The sequence below is a fragment of the Elaeis guineensis genome, chromosome 4, assembly GCF_000442705.2.
Source record: "Elaeis guineensis isolate ETL-2024a chromosome 4, EG11, whole genome shotgun sequence".
In the NCBI taxonomy this organism is placed as follows: domain Eukaryota; kingdom Viridiplantae; phylum Streptophyta; class Magnoliopsida; order Arecales; family Arecaceae; genus Elaeis; species Elaeis guineensis.
In genome coordinates this window covers 131,216,614-131,233,458 of record NC_025996.2, presented here as the reverse complement: position 1 = coordinate 131,233,458, position 16,845 = coordinate 131,216,614, and the positions used below count along the sequence as shown (strand labels likewise).

The following is a 16,845-nucleotide window of genomic DNA, read 5'->3' as shown; positions in this document are numbered from 1 at the left end:
ACAGTAATTTCAATACCAAATTCGTTAGTAACCAACTATTATACCTATTGGTCATGGGTTCATTGATCAAGATGTCCATTAGCTGAGTGCTTACTTAAGCCAACTACTGGATTTACTAATTAGGGGTTTGCCGATGTGATCTATCATACTCATTGGCTAGAGTTCATTGATAACCAACTATTTCACCCATTAGTTAGGGGTTCACTGAAGCAAACCATTATACCTAGTGGTTAAGGGGTCATTGAACCAGTTATCATACCTGCTGGTTAGGGTTTCACTAACCAAGTAGAAGTTTAATTTAAATCCATAAAACTGAAAGCCTTTACTTGTAGGCAGTATGATGATTTGCGAACATTTTTAACAAAAATTTGTTCAATATCAAAGAAATCATGAAAGTGGAGAGTGAACTGTGAATTCTCGAATAAAGACCAAATAACATTTATTTGTTATGTTGAAACCTGAATCTCACCTTTGATTAGCTAAGGGAAATCTTAAATCAGAAATTTGTTTGTAAAATCAGGTATCAGAAACCTAATCTGGCATCATACTTTGGAAAATATTTTTGAATTTCATGAACTACATGCACTTTATAATAAATTGAGTACAAAGAGAATACGTAGAGAATAGTGAATAACTACTGTAAGTTAACTGTCAGTTTACTTACTAATGCGTGTCTCAAACTCACACAAAAATCTTCCTTTTATTCTTGCCGATTGCTTGGCGTTCTACCTTCTTTTGGTTTTATTTTCTCTCCCTTCCCTCACTAGTTCCTAATTTATAGGTGACTGAATTTGTTGGGGAATGATAGATTGAGGGCTGCATCCTTCTATATATAGGTTCTTTGTAAGCATGAGGTGTCCAGCTGTAACAGACAATAACCAATGGTGGCAGCTGAATAGCTGAATTTCTAGCATGAGATGGCTGTTTTATTAGTATTTAGCATGCGGTGCAAGAAGTATGTGGTGGCAACTTAAAGAAAATTAGCACGAGCTGGCAATTCTTTAATAGCCTGCTGTGGCAGTTCAAGCATGAGGTGATTTTTATTAAGCACGAGGCATGGCTGAAATAAAGAATTATGAGGCAGCCAGAGGCATGAGGTGGCATCTGCCTAAAAAAAGGATGAGGTTGCAGCTCATTAGGAAAGCATGAGGTGGCCATAATTCTGTAGCATTAGCAATTTGGTCCTTGAATTTTTCTTAATTCATATCTAGGGTCTTATTAGTCACTCAGTTGGAGTCTTTACTAAATATAATTACCATGGAAAAGATTCATTTCCATGATGATCCTACTCACTGATTTCAATAGTTGCTAAAATACATTTAGCTCACATGTATGGGTATTTCATCTGGTATTGTGAACTCTTTTAATTTGTGAACTTATCCTAAGTGCAAAATCTAGATGTCACTCACAACCTCAATCTGTTTGGAGTTATTTAATAATTTTATGCAATTTGTTTTCCACCCCAACATTATACTTCTATAGTGAAGCCACTGCTTTTTATGTAGGAAGGTGGACTAGAAACAAGGATCATCAGCAAATTTGATAAAATAACAAGGTTATTTTGTTGCCTTTGATATGCATTAGGCCATTATATTGGATTGGCCAATTTTGGGTAATCCATTTTAATTTACTTATGTGAAAGGTTTTCAAAATAGCTTTTAGTCTAGGTATGATATGTAATTTTAGTTATATCCTAGATTGCCTTCTTTTATTAATCTAGTCATTTGATCCTGGGTTCCTAACTTACATGTCCTGACCTAGCTCCCCAATAAACAAAATCAGGGACGCTTATGTTGCTAGAAGCAAATATTCAAATCTTATTAAGTTATTGAAGCAATTCATCCATCCCATTCATGTGAGAAGAGAATAGTCTCCCACCTTGTGACATTTAAGTAGCATCATTGGGGGCAGTTATTATTGAACTCTTGTTACTATGTTGTTTATACTTATCTTATAATTGACCATGAAAATTCATATTTGCAATCAACAATCTTGTTTTGATTAATATATGTGCATCAAGCATTGCATGGGAATTTACCTTTGCAATTACAATTAGCATGACTATCTGGCCAAAGTTCTAGCATCCTTTTTATGTACCTTGCTTTCCTCTATGAAATTTCTTCATTTTGGGCATATACCTTCTATTTGATTCTTATCCTTGGATATTTTATTGGCTTTGCTTTTCAGTTGCTTGTGCTTTGTAGGTATAGCCTGGGGCTTTAACATTTGATGCATGACTAGAGTCTAAATTGAACCCCTTTAGCCATGAGGTTAGCTTGCAATTAAAGGTGATTGCGTTGGTCTATAAAATTCTTGATGCATTTTCTCTGCATTGTCATCATTTTTGCTTGTCATCAGTTTTGTTCCTTTTTAGAAGTTCTTGGTGCAATGGTAAGGTTGCTTCAATTGTGATCTGGGTGTCACGGGTTGGAAACATGGATACAACCTCTTCGCATGTGGGGGTGTCTCTGCATATGTCTGACCCTTCCAAGAGCCCTTAGTGGCGAGAGCCTTTTGCAATGGGACGCCCTTTTTTATTCCTTCCTAGAAGTCTGGAAGGCTCATATTTATTAGATTGATTCCTTATCACCAAACAATGATCTTTTCTCAAAATGGCTGTTTTTTTGAGAACTCCATGATGCAGGACCTTGTGGAGATGTCTGTTTTTCTGTTGGTGGACCTAATTTGTTAGGAGGTTAGAGGTTTTCCCTCTTTTGGGGTTTGCCATTCTTTTGCAGAAAACTAGATGGAAGAGAGCAATGTTGGGGATTTAAGGTAAGATAGATCCTTTCTATATTTGCCCTAGGCTTTAGGGAATAAGGTTTGGTGTTAGAAAGAATATTATATGATTTCCAGACTGAAAAGCAGGGTTGGTGTTGACCTAAAATCTATTTTTGGGGTATGGTTTAGGTGAAGAAGGGGAAGAAGAGAGGAGGAAAAATACCTATGAAATTTTTTCCAGAATTATAAATTGTCTTGTAAGCATTGAAATGAAGAAGGTTGGCATATTTTATTATGCTGGTTCCCACCAAGTATTTTCCCTCAAGTTCTCCAAGATGTGTTGATTATATGGAATTACCAGCAGTTCAATTGTTACTACCTCGAGAGTCTGTACAAAACCACAATAATTTGCAGTTCTGCTTTTGAACCTAGTGCCCGTTAATACAAATGTGTGAGCTAAAGAGCAACTTTTTCTGGTGCTGCTTTCTTTTGTAATACTTAACTGTGTGAATGCCTGTTGTATGAGCATTCACAGCCTTGAGCTGCCCATGTTGCTAAACCCTTCTCCAGTAGTACCATTGGCCTTAACTTTTCTTTGGTATGACACTATTTTGGTTCCATACCATTTTCCTAGGCTTCGTAACTTTTAGATAGGCTTTCACAAATTTGTGTTTTCTTCTTTGAAGTTGGTTTACTGTTACATGAAATTTTTGATTCTTCTATGGTCTCTGATTATATAATATATTTAGTAAATTTTGCATCGTAAGTTTTTAAGCTTATCATATTTTTATTTTCTTGTTAAATTCTGTAGATACTTTATATTAAATGAGAAAGGTGAGAAAGTTGAGGAGCAGACTGGAGTTGTGAGAACCAATTGTATTGATTGTTTAGACCGAACAAATGTTACACAGGTAATGGTTTATAGTTATGACATAATTTTATTTAGTGTGAATGTTCATCTTATACATTGTGTTTTTGTAATGCTTCATGTAAAATTAATTTAGTTCCATTTCATTAAGTGAAAGAAGCTCAGAGGTAGGATGACAGAGAACAATCATTAATATCAAGTGACAGTTTATGTCCTTATGCCCTTTAAATGGTTTTGCAAAAGTGCCGAAAATCAAATTGTGGCGGGCTAACAGTAGTTTCAATATTTCTATGAACTGTAGTTCACAGGTATAAAAAAAATTAAAACTGATGAGATCATTTTACTTTAAATACATCATGTACACCATTTCTTGGCACTCTGGTATTAAGTTAAACTGATGAGATCACACTAGAATATAAATTTCTTATATTTATTGCTAATTTTGAAGGAAAAAGGCATTCTCAGATATTATAAAAGTTAATTAAGACAAAAAGTTAAAACGTTAAATCTGCTCAGATATTCAATTAATGTTTATGAAATGAAGCATTAAAGACATTTTACTCTCATATTAGACCTACACCTCAAGTTCTCCCAGCCACAAATCTTGGTGCAGGTCATCATACTTTCTTATTAAAGGTCTAATCTTTTCCTACATGTAGTAATTTTATTTTCATAATTTGATTAAATACATATTTAGACTTTGCTGGTTCTCCCTTATAGGGTTTGTTTGGTTGGGATATGTTAGATTATGGGGTAATTTGACAATTCTTAGGAGTCATTTATCTGGGAAAATGATTGTGGGGAAAGATAAATTTTACCATGTTTGGTTGGTGGAAAAAGTACTTTGGAAAATATGACTGGGAAAATATTACCATGTTTGGTTGGAGATAATTTTATATGGGAATATTGCAAAATTTCCAATAGTACTCTTGAATAAACAATTTGACCCATGACATTGTTTTTGTTCAATCTATTTGTTGGCCATTTATGGCTCACTTACATGAAGACTTTCAATATAGACCATTTTGAATATTGAGTGATATTTAGATGAGTTAATAGATATTTTTAAACTAATTATATATTAGAAAATATATTTCTTATTATAAAGGAGTTTTAGTATTTGCAATTTCTTATTAAGTAAATATATTTAAACATAACCTCACCGAATATTCATTTATGGGTTTCAACAAAAAAAAAAAAGTTGGGGCATTTCCATCAAGTAATGACGATTTCAGATTATCTTTACTTGGTAATTTAAGATGGGGAAAAAGCCACCTTCCTAGTGGTATTTCTTTTACCTTCTCTCTTAATAAAATAAGCATGGGACCCACCATTTATTTTACCATCTCTCTCATCTCCTTTTTTTGTACCAGACATGGTAATTTGATATGGGATTTGTTTTTCTATGTTACACTACTTCCAGCCAAACGAACCGTTAATAAACTTGAACATTATTATGATTGAGATATTGTTTGTTTGTTACGGGATATTAATAAAGAAGATATCTTGAAGGATAATAGGTTCAAGCCTGCAGCATAAACTAGCTATTATAATTGTCTTGTAACATGTACAACCTTAATGGTAGAGGAACAACTACTTACAAGTGAACCAATGTTACCTTTTGAAAGAAGAGAGGGGACATGTCAGAACCTCTCAGTCACATATTAAAGTAGCAGCTGGATGTGATTTGTTGGTTGATATGGAATTATTGAAGCCTCTGAATACTTATTGAGTACAGTTTAATATCTGCTGAAAAATAAATTTCTTCTGGGTGTGACCCCTTTCCATTGCTACAGGAGAGAGGTGTCTCTTTGACTAAATCGTCTTGCCAGTGATTGCAGCTGACATCTTTATTAAAGTTAGACAACTAGAAGTGAAAATGAGTATTTAGTGTCTTGCATATCAATTTCCCACTCTAGTGGCTTTTCAATAAACCTTATCTTTCTTTAAGCAGCTGACTTACAAGTGGAAATTCAAAAGTTTAAACTGATAAATTGAATCTTATATCATTCATCTATCTTCTACTTCTGCTCTTAAAAATGTGACTCTTTTTTCAATTTTAGATATTTAGAATTCGATAAGTACTTAGCCTTTATGAAGTTGCAGCTCTCTGTCCTTTGCCTCCTTTAATAGATGTGAGAGTGATGGGGACACATAATAGAATTAAAGCTGATTGTACAAAGTTGGGAGGTGCTTCTGACGTGTCATATGAAATGCATACTTTGGTGACTTTAAGGCAAGTTTTTATAGAATAGAAACAAGTTGCAACTTATGTAACATGGAATAATAGTCTATACGAAGGGTTGAAGAAAGTGAACTAACTATGACGAAGATAAGAATGTTGAGTTTGTGGTAAGCTTGAGAAGGATAAAGGGGGGAATTAGTCCATTAAAGGATGCACAAGTTCTGTACCTATTGACGACAAAGTAATGGAGAATCAATTCAGGTGGTATTGGCATGTATTGGAGATCTCAAGAGAAACGAATGTAAAGTGGTGTTTGAAGCAAGGTACAGTCTTGGTACCAATCCCTTTACTAGTGCCATCTTGTCACTGTGTCGGTACACCCGGTATGAGTGCTGGTTCCATGTACTAAGTGTCAATGCACCCCCCGTATTGTGTACCGGTATTGAACCGATACGGTACTGTCCGGCTCGGTACTATGGCATACCTTGGCTTGGAGTTCCTTCTTTTTCAAGGGTTAGGAAAGAATAGATGAAAAATTAAAATAGCATGGTTTGAAGTTATGAAGAGATTTTGAGTAGTTCCATTACTTGAGAGCTAAGCATTTTTACGATTTGGAAAATAAGGAGGCTTAATACTAAAGAATATAAGGAATTCCTTATTATTGCTTCTTGCTTTGCCAATGTTTTGGAGAAGATGTACGAAGGACTTATTATATAAAATGGGCTTCTTCTATATATATCTTGATGTTTACAGTTATGATAGCTTATTTGATTGGGGAACTACACATGAAGCAATTTTCTTTATTTAGGCAACCTTATATAATTATCTTATATATATCAAGACTGGTGTCCTAGCAACAGTTGCGGGAATGATTTTACGTCTGATTACCTCACCTTCTTTAGTTTTCTGTAGGACGGGTGTTTGTAATATATTTTCTTTGTACAAATTCTACATCTTATCTTTCTTGTAATGATATTCCTTATTGTTTATGCTTCACAATTTTATTTTCCCTTAAAAGTACATCCTTGTTTTTTATAATTGTCACCATTGTCATTCTTTAACAAGTAGTTACCATTTTTCTTATATATTAGGGAGATTTTGGTTCATAATAAAATTCTATTATTGGTCTCATAAGTTTGTGATCCACAGAGCATGATTGGGAGAAAGATGTTGGAAAGCCAACTCAAACGAATAGGGATTTTTGGTGCTGATGACGCTATAAATGCATATCCTTTTTTTGATGCAAGCTTTAAGATTTGTGAGTATTTTTAAAGAAATAATTTTCATGACAGAAATCGTTATCAGCTATAAATTGGGTTAAGCATAATATTGTACTCTATTTGTTTTCATAGTTTTGCTATTAGATGGCCTTAAATTTATTGTAATGAAGTTCTTCATTCCAGTGTGGGCTAATCATGGTGATGATATAAGCATCCAATACTCTGGGACTCCTGCCTTGAAAGGAGATTTTGTTAGGTAACTTTTTTCTTAGAAGGTTTAGTGATGATCATCTTTATTAACTTTAAGCAAGAACATTGTTTTCTTGAAGATGCCATAAAAGGAGTTTGCCCAAGTTAACTACTGTCGGTGCATCCTTTCCTGGCATTTCAACTTCATCTACTATTTTGTAACCATTGTACTATTAGCATTCATGATTATGCTAGAGTATCTTACAAAACTAAACCAAATTTAGGTGTAATTAGATGGTAAATTTTATAAGGTGCAGTCTATCATAAAGACTGAGATTCTTAGAATGTGTATAACCATATATGGATTTTAGTGATAATGCCAATTGGATAAAGCATACTGCTCTCTCATTGGGAATCAACTGTTAACTTGTGCTTGTACATGTATAAGCAGTTCCATTTCACTGGGTGTTTTTCACAAGGCAAATCAGGCTTCAGTATATATGAACACTATCAATTTCATAGCAACATTGTGGATCTTCTAATAATATGTATCCTACTCTACTGGTATGCTTGTTTAACATGATGTGATCATTCAGATTATAGTATTCCGTACCGGCTCGAACCAGTCGGTACATCTCATACCATACCGTACCGATAGGAAACCGGTCCGGTTCCGGCTAATTTTTTCGAAAAACACTCTGAACCATACTGAACCGACGTTTCAAGGCCAAACCGACCGAAACCACGCGATTCGGATTGGTTCAGTCCGGTTTGGTACGGTACAAGGCCGAACCGGCCAAGTTTCCTCTTTTTTTTTTTTTTTTCTTTTTGTGCTGATGGGTGGGATTTTTTTTGATTTTTTTATTGTCGGTACGTTACCATATGGTACAGTATGGTACCGTACGGTACCATATCGATTGGCAACCGACATGGGTCTGGTACCGGTATTTAAAACCTTGATTCAGATAATATACATCTTCCGCTTTATTTATAAACATTCAGATTTTAGACAGTATATATGTCTGCGCACGAATGTGTGCATGCATGCATGTGTATGTACATGCATCATATGTGTGTATCAGATTCCACTAAATAAGACAAAATTTAATCAAACTTTTCCACTTGATAAGTTAATATTTTGTTCTTTCTATTATAGATATTACCGTAATTATTCATTTTTTTACTTTATTTTGGCATGCAAGGCATGGAAAGCGTACAGTTCAAGGTATTATAAAAGATGGATGGAATGCTCTAGCTCGATATTACTTGAACAACTTTGTTGATGGGACCAAACAGGTGTATAGCTAGTTATGTTTTATATAATTTCGCAATCCAACTATAGTTTATATGTATTGATGTCATATTGTTTACTATAGTTGTAAAGATCTTTCATTCTTTCCAGCCTTACAGTTCTGCTTTTTCACATGATCAGAATTTCGTAATTCATTTTACTAATTTGTAAGATGTTTGGGGAGTGTTATAGTCCAGAGGCTTTTACTTGGGTGCAGTTCTACTTCTTGAATTTCCATTGTGTGGTTAAAAGTTTTTGATTATTTGGGCAGCAGTAAGTTTTGTAATCTACACTATTTAGAACGCAAATGTTTCTACGTCATATTGGAGCATATGGCTTTATGTAGCTATATCATTATTTTGTTGCTCATTTCTAATTGGTTGTTTTACGAATTGATAGTGGACTAGAACACAAAATTGTTGTTTCTTTTGCAATAATATTGGCGAATTGATTAAACCCCCTTTTTTTGCTCTAACTCTGCGCTTTAGTCAATCCTAATGCTAATTGTTAATCATTTTTTTCCATCTTTTGAGATTGGCTTGAATGTTGTCTCTATTAATATAATTGTGTGAGATGCTTGTCTGGGTATCTTTGCATGTCCAATATTGGAGAGGAGCCTTGAAACATGCCATTGTGTTAGGCAACAATAGGGATATTGTCACACCTCGAAGGGTGTGCCATTGTACTTGACCCAATATGGGTACTAAAGCAACATTAGCATTTGAACCATTCTTGGATGAACGACATGTTTGAACAGAACAACTACAAGTGTATCACGAACCATAAGTCTCAACTCATGTGTTAATTTACTTGTAACAACTCCATTTGAGGATTAACTTACTTGTATCTTTAATATATTTGTAGGTCAGTTCCTCTCTTACCCTAGAAGTTCCTTGATAGAACCCCAAGTTAGCTGTTCACAAGCCATAGTGGAATATTTATTTCATTTTCCCACTTCTTGCATCACTTGGTCCTTTGAAGCTTGTAGCTAGCGAGCAACTTGTGCTTCTCAGTGTCATCTTTGTCAAATTTAGGCTCCTTGCTGGCACTATTCTTATAATAAATGCCATGATTCTCTCTCCAATTTGAAGATGATAGTGTTCAGGAGTAATATAGTCTACTAGCTAAATGCTTCAAAGGGCTGAGTGATAGGAGTAATGGAGTAAAAAATTATATGTATTTCATTATGTCTAAAGGAAAGTTACTGCAGGGTCTTATCAGGGAATTTCTAGGAAAGGGGGTTTCTCATCCTGAAATACGTAGAAGAGAGGACTTTGTGTGTGATTATTTCTGCAATGGGAGTGTTTTGTGCAAAAGAATCTTAAATAAATCTTGTCCAAGCATGGTCTATTGGACATAAAACCATACATTCAAACAGAACAGAACTGTTATATTTTCAATTTTACTTTAACAATCATTTGAACTAAAGCAGCCTTTAAATCACTGATGCCTTTCTTTTAAAGAGGCATAGTCTATCAATGGCTAGTGATTCTGAATAGGTTTATAATATGAGGAATGAACTGCACAAATCAATAAGTAACTTTATGATGGTTAAGTTAATTTAAGTTTCCATTTAAAATGAATGACCTTAAAGCATTACATGTGAATCATCTCATTATTCGAAAATTCACGCATGAAACATTTTTCTTACTGGAATAACAGAGTTAGAGTTCCCAATAAGAAATGAGATACCATAAGTGGACCGAAACACGTAATTCTAGAAAAGAGTTCAAATAATTCATATAAGATCACATATTCTTACATAAGGTTCCCTTATAATCTGAGGCAAAAGATACACCTTGCCATAAAGGCAGAAACTATTTGTTGAAAACTGTTTCTTATAAAGAAAACAATCTCAAAAACATGTAAATTTTTTACATTCTTTTATTGGGGAAAACTTAAAAGTAAGTACCACTTGTCCTTATCAAAGGGAAGAAAGGATCAAGAAAAATATTTGTTAATTTGTAAGTGAGAAACTAAACATCAGCATGTATATTTATTAGAAGGATACATGTAAGTGGAATCTGGTTGTTCATCAACAAAGTATTTCTTTCATTTACATGTTATCTTCATTTATAAGAACACGTAAGTTGCATACTTTTCAAAAATGATTTATCCTCTTGGAATTTCTTGTCTGCAAAACATTATGAATCTTTCATTTGTTTCCAACAAAAATAATGAATGTTCTTACAAGATCTCATTCTGTAACTGCATGTACCCATGGAATAATTCAACTATTACCTTTATAAGATTTTGTTTATTGTTGCATGGGTCGTAAGGACGCTATTGATCTACTACAAGGGCATTACATTGTTTCTCTTAGTCGAGATATGGCTCCTGCAACCAAAGCAGCTGGCTTGGAGAGCTACGCGGTGCGTATACACAATGTTGTTTGCTTAAAATTCACGAAAACCTTACCATTGAATTGTGAATTATGTTTTTAATTACTAAATCTCTTAGAAAGTGCATTAATATGCTGATTATTGGTTATTTGAAGTTGGTTTTACTAGAAATAATACAAACTATGTGACACAGGATAACCTAGAGAAATTCTATTTGGGGTTTAAAATGAAGATGGATAGGGCTGATTTACTAATTTTACAGTTTTTTAGTGAGGGTCTGCATGGTCATGCGTCTAGACCCAGATTGGTTGTGTTGGGGAGGACTTGGGTACTTAAGAAAGGCCAAGGACTCCAGATTACCCCTTTTGGCCAGCCTTTTTCAGTAAAGGTTGTAGGTCGATGCAAATGGTGGCAGAGCAGATCAAGCTTATGGCCCACATATCGACCAGGGATACTACAGCATGAGCCAGTTTAGGTCTGATTACAGGCTGGTTGTGGTGTGTGATTTGTGATTGGACCCCTTCATGGTGAAGGAACCAGGTTTTAATGGGAGGAGCATGTGAGGATCAGTTGATGTGTCTCTATATTTGTGCATTAGAGAGGGGCTTGGGTATGTACGTTGGGCTAAGGAACCCAAATTTCACCTTCTGGTGGCCATTTTGGGTGATGTTGTGGTCATCATGGGATTCCCTGAAATATCAACAGTGCAAAAGTTAAATTTTTGATAATAGAGATGGGCATGGAACTCAAGTTAGAGATTCAAATTAACAATAAGGCTAGACAGGAAGATGTTGATTCAAAACCTAAGGAGAAAAAACAGTACCAAAAGTAGGAAAGGGGATAAGAAATGGATAATGCTTAGTGGCTCCTCACCTCTATGAAATCCTAAGCCTCTAATCTAGGTTTTGATGATCTCAATTTACGAGCTAAGTCCAAAACCAAGTTTCCATTTTTGTGGGTGTTATCGGGTCAGATAGGGTCTGGTTTTTAGAACAAACCCAGACCCATTTGGGGCTGTGGGTCTAAATTTTGCTCCATGCTAGGCTTAATGAAAAATCAGGTTAGGGTCTATTTGGGGTAACTAGAATCAAGGATTCAGGTTCCAATGGGACGTCCCGCGGGACACCGGGATGGGAAACCATCCCATATATCTGGATAGGGCCGTCCTACTAGCGTCCCACCGTTCCGATTGGGACGTCTTGGGATATCCTCTATCCCAAGTGTCGGGATGAGGCGGGACGGCAGTGCATCTCATTCCATGAAAAAATTGGAATAGCCCCATCCCACGGGATTTAAAACCTTGATTAGAATATCATGAAACCCATTAAATCTTTGGGTTGAGTTTGTGTAGATCTTGGTTCCTATCTGGTAACGGACTATACATAGTGAACAATTAATCAAGCTAAAACTCTCCATGCTTTAAGAAGTTTATCAATAAAACATCCAATTATATGCTTTAAAAAATAAATTATGACCAACACTTGATTGATTGTCAGTCATATAAAAATCATTAGCCAAAAATTAAAATGATACAGTAAGTCAAGTATGAACAACTGAAAACATTGTAACATATGATTAATCTTCTCTTTACCCCATTAAAGTACAGAACCAGAGGTTCTAAATACCATTACTGAATTTTGCATCAAAACATTATGGTATTGTAAAGTACTGGTATTTTATACCAATGGTATGTACCAAAATTGAAAACATTGAAGGAATAAAAAACTGTGGATATTGATCATTTCTGTCGATAAAATACGATCGGTTCACACCATATCAGCCATACCGGTGGTTTTAGCATTCTGGTACCTGTATAGGTGTTGGTTTTGCATTGGAACATTACAGTACTGGCCAAGATCTGCAAAACCAATACTAGAAACAACATCAGTATGTTACTAGTTTGGTATGGTATGGACGGTGTGTTAGGGTATGCATGGTATTGAGATAGGCTCTCAAGACTTTTTCTTTCTCCCAAGTCCCAACCATGATAGCAGTTGGTATGGGGTGATTATGCTCAGTTCAGACTGTTACGAATTGGTTCGGCTCATATACTGAACCAAATGCAGTATCGTAATGGGACTTTATCAATATGATACGATATTAGGACGGTATGAATGAGTATGATAGACCTTGGCGCTAGCAGTACCATCCTATTCTTGTGATTCTTGATCTATGGAATGAAGTTCCGTACACGACGAGTTTAGAAATTGGAGGGTATATAAATAAAACTAATATTATATGTATAAACTATGTAATTAGTTGGGACTGGGTTGGGTCGAGCATAAAAACATGAAACTCAGATCTGACTTGAAATTTTCAATGGATCTAACTTCATACCTACACCTGATCCATTCATCAATTGGTTAGGGTCAGGGATTCAGGTCCCAGCGAGACACCGGGATGGGGTACCATCCCATGTGTTGGGACAGGACAGTTCCGCTAGCGTCCCAGCGTCCCGATCGAGATGCCTTGGGACATCCTCTATTCCAAGTGTAAGGATGGAGTGGGACGGCGATGCATCCTATTCCATAGGAAAACCGAGACAGCCCTGTCTCATAGGATTTAAAACCTTGATTAGGGTGTAGTTTGGATGCCAGTTGGGAATGGGGATTACAAGTCGGAGTGACACTCCTACCTTTTGTAGGGTTACAGTGCTGGTGTTATATAAGAGAAAATAATTAAGGTGGGTGTGGCACCCCTACCTTCTTATGTTAGGACCCATTACAAGCAAGGGAATGTGGAAAGATTAGCCAAGAGTACCAAGATTTTAAATACCATGAGATGGGCTTGTCTTGGTTTTTCCATGGAACAGGACTGCCCTGAATCTCAACACTCGGGGGTAGCAGATGTTTTGTCTTGACAATCCACTGTCCTGCACACATACTAGGAAACTATTGGGTGGCCAACCATCACAACCATCAAAGAAACGACTTTCTTTTTTGTTCCTTTTGTTCTGGCATCACTATGAACTGCTAGCATGAGGCATATGCATCTAATATTAATTCAGAACACTAATGATATGCTTGGACATATAGGGAAAAACTAATCAAGTTTATATCAGCAAAAAAAAATATTTTTTGGAATGGAAAATATAAAAAAATTAACAGTTAAAGGTTTTCTCTCTTATATAAATTGCAAAACTACTTTTGTGCTTAAGTGCTAACCTTTTTTAGTATTGAGTCATGTGTTCATGGTGATGTGTTTTTTGATATCAAATGTGAAATTATTTGCGTCTTCTTTGAAATGTATGTTGAGGGGAGTAATGCTAAAAATTGGTAGCTTTTAAAATATGTTCACATGTCTAAATTGCAAAATATTAGATTATTAATTGCTATTCTTAATTGTAAGTGATGGAGATTATTGTTAAGAATGATAGAAATGGATGCTACTGAAGGAAGTAGCATGTTATTGTTTTATGCTTCAAAATAGCAAGAGGGAAGTGTTGTGGAGTTTGCTAGAGTATGTTAAACTTGTTCATTGTGCAGACTCAAATTGGCCCAATCCTACAGGATTGTCAAACATCCTTTAAAGCTTTTAGTACCTCCATATTTAATTAAGCTCCATAACATAAGCCTGTTTCCAATGCTATTATGGTGGGATTTGTTTGAGAGTCCTATTAGATACACTATTGGGAATGTAATCATTTAACCCCACAATCCAAGTTTCTATATTTATCCATAGCAAGGATCACCGATCTGGAACCGTACCTTATGTCGGTTGGTCAATGGTACGAGTCGGTATGCCCCCGTATTGGATTGTGTAGGATCCGAATCGATATGGAAATGGAGATGAATCGGGGAGGAAAAGAGAGATAAAGAGAGCGGGGAGGGAGAGAGGGAGAGAATGGGTGGCTAGCGGAGACACATACGGTGGCCAGCGGAGGGCTGCATAGGCAGCCGGAGGATTGCCGAGGTCTCTTGGCTCTGCAGTCCTCCGCGAGAGAAACTGAGAAGAGAGATAGAGAGGGGAGAGGAGAGGGCGGCGGGGAGGTCGACGAAGGGCCATCGGGTGCCTGCCATGGCTGTCGGGTGGCCCAAACCCCCTCGGGCACTATGGGTTCGAAGTATAGGATTTCGTCCCTGTTTCGTAACTCATTGCCGGCTTCACTATTTTGTCGGATTTTTTTAGGTAGGGTTTTGGGCTGTCCAGCGTCCTCAACGGCCCTCCGATGGCCTATCCGTCGCCTTCCCCTCCCTCCTCTCCCCTCCCTTCTCCCTCTCTTTCTCTTCTCAGTCTCTAATGGAGGACCACAAAGATCTACTAGTCTCGGTGAGCCACCGCTGGCCTTACCCTCTCCTTCCCTCTCCTCTCTCTCTTCCTTTTTTTCCTCTCTCGTTTTGTTTTCGCTGGCATTCTGAATCGGACATCCAAACCGCACTGGGTAGCCGCCGGTACGGTTTGGTATGCCTCCAAACCATCCGGTTCAGGCTGGTTCGGCGAACCATGATCCATTGTGTCTGGGGCATTATCTATTGATACATGTGGACAAAGCTTATCAAGCCAGTAGCATTGAAATTGCTTTTTGACCCATTCATCATGGTTATAAACTTATTAGTCTACTTTAGGAGGTTATAAACTCTGAAATAGTAATTCTCTTTCCTGTTACTCTAGAAACATTGAATTGGTAGCCAATGGCAAGCAAATTCTTGCAGTCATTGATACTTAGGAATTGTGATATATGCAAGATATTAAGATAGATTTGGATCCATGGATACAAAAAGATCAGCAGACATCCGTGAACATATTTTCTTAATTTTGATTGAAAAACTCTAAATGAGCCATGTTAGGGTATAGAAACACCATTAGAGCCCTATCCTATGGTAATATATTTATCATGCTTTGAAAGGAAGGTTCTGGGGTCAAGAATAACCAAATGAAGATATCCCTTATACCTTCAGGCATACAGTGACATCCTTGGATGGTCATACATCAACAGCAGTCTCATTTCTCTCTGCTTTGGGCATTTTAAAGAGAAGTCTAACTAGAAGAAGAGATCTTAAAATGGATGTGTTGTAGATCTTGGCAACAAAAAAAAAAAAAGAATAAGAAGAAAACAGAGAGAAAGAGAGAGAACTAAATTTAAAATTTAATCATAGTACAAACATGTTTCAAAATTCAAACTGTAGTGAAAAATGCTGAAAACATTCGTGTTATGTTACTAACTTTCAAATAAAGAGCATTCTGATACTTCACAATGCTCAATGTGTAGATTCTTTGCTGTATATTTGATCCTAGATAAGTGTATTGGGATATGTCAATTACACACACACCGAAAGCTGGGAAAATCAGGTTTACATTTGGTTAAATGTCATCAAAAGACACAAAAAGAACAAATACAAGAAAGAAGGATGGGGCAGGTTTTGGCACACCAGCTATTGACAAACTACTGTTTTTTGCTTTATTGAGGCATTCGACAACTTTGTCGTTACTGTTAATTGTTGGGATCTACAAAGTTTTAACATGAATATACTAAATTAAAATGAGCAAGACCCATTGAGATGATTTATTACATATCAGTCCATTAAAGCCCAAAATACATTTTTACATGATGCGTTCAAAATTACTAGCAAAATTGTAAATAAGTTGTAGCATGCTGGTACTAGAGCCAGTATGTATCATCATAGAGAAACTTTATATTTAGAATGAAACATTGTCTAAATAACTTAGCCATGCCAATCCAGTCAAGATTACATTAACAAAATATTTCACAAAGTTGCATCATTTAGATAAAGTGTATACAAGGCAGAAGGCAGATTGAACTGTTTAAGCTCCTAACCTCAAGGATGTGTTTCTTTAACTAAAGAAGTAATGCACATGGATGGAAATTCTGGATTTACTATTTTGATTTTAGTTTTGCATATTTTGCTTGTTGTTAAGTAACAAATGTAGAAGTGATCACAAAAGAGCTGTGTAAATCTCCGTAAGGCAAGTCTAACTTATTGAGATTGTGTAAGCAGACCCTTAGTGTCATTAGGATTAAGTCGTCAAGCAGGTTAGTGCTTTTCTATATGGCACTATGGAATTCCAGT

At 36.1% G+C, this 16,845-nt stretch overlaps 1 protein-coding gene across 2 annotated transcripts in view; it reads left to right on the top strand.

The window, feature by feature from the left end:
• LOC105042656 (phosphoinositide phosphatase SAC6) overlaps nucleotides 1–16,845 on the top strand; it is an 80,916-nt gene that overhangs the window by 52,832 nt on the left and 11,239 nt on the right. The window contains exons 15-19 of one of the 2 annotated variants that reach the window (XM_029263867.2): nucleotides 3,533–3,632; nucleotides 6,924–7,032; nucleotides 7,178–7,250; nucleotides 8,386–8,479; nucleotides 10,725–10,846. In XM_029263867.2, the coding sequence (XP_029119700.1) occupies nucleotides 3,533–3,632; nucleotides 6,924–7,032; nucleotides 7,178–7,250; nucleotides 8,386–8,479; nucleotides 10,725–10,846 (498 nt within the window). The remainder of the gene's footprint in view (nucleotides 1–3,532; nucleotides 3,633–6,923; nucleotides 7,033–7,177; nucleotides 7,251–8,385; nucleotides 8,480–10,724; nucleotides 10,847–16,845) is intronic. The other variant, XM_010919943.4, reaches the window with a different exon arrangement.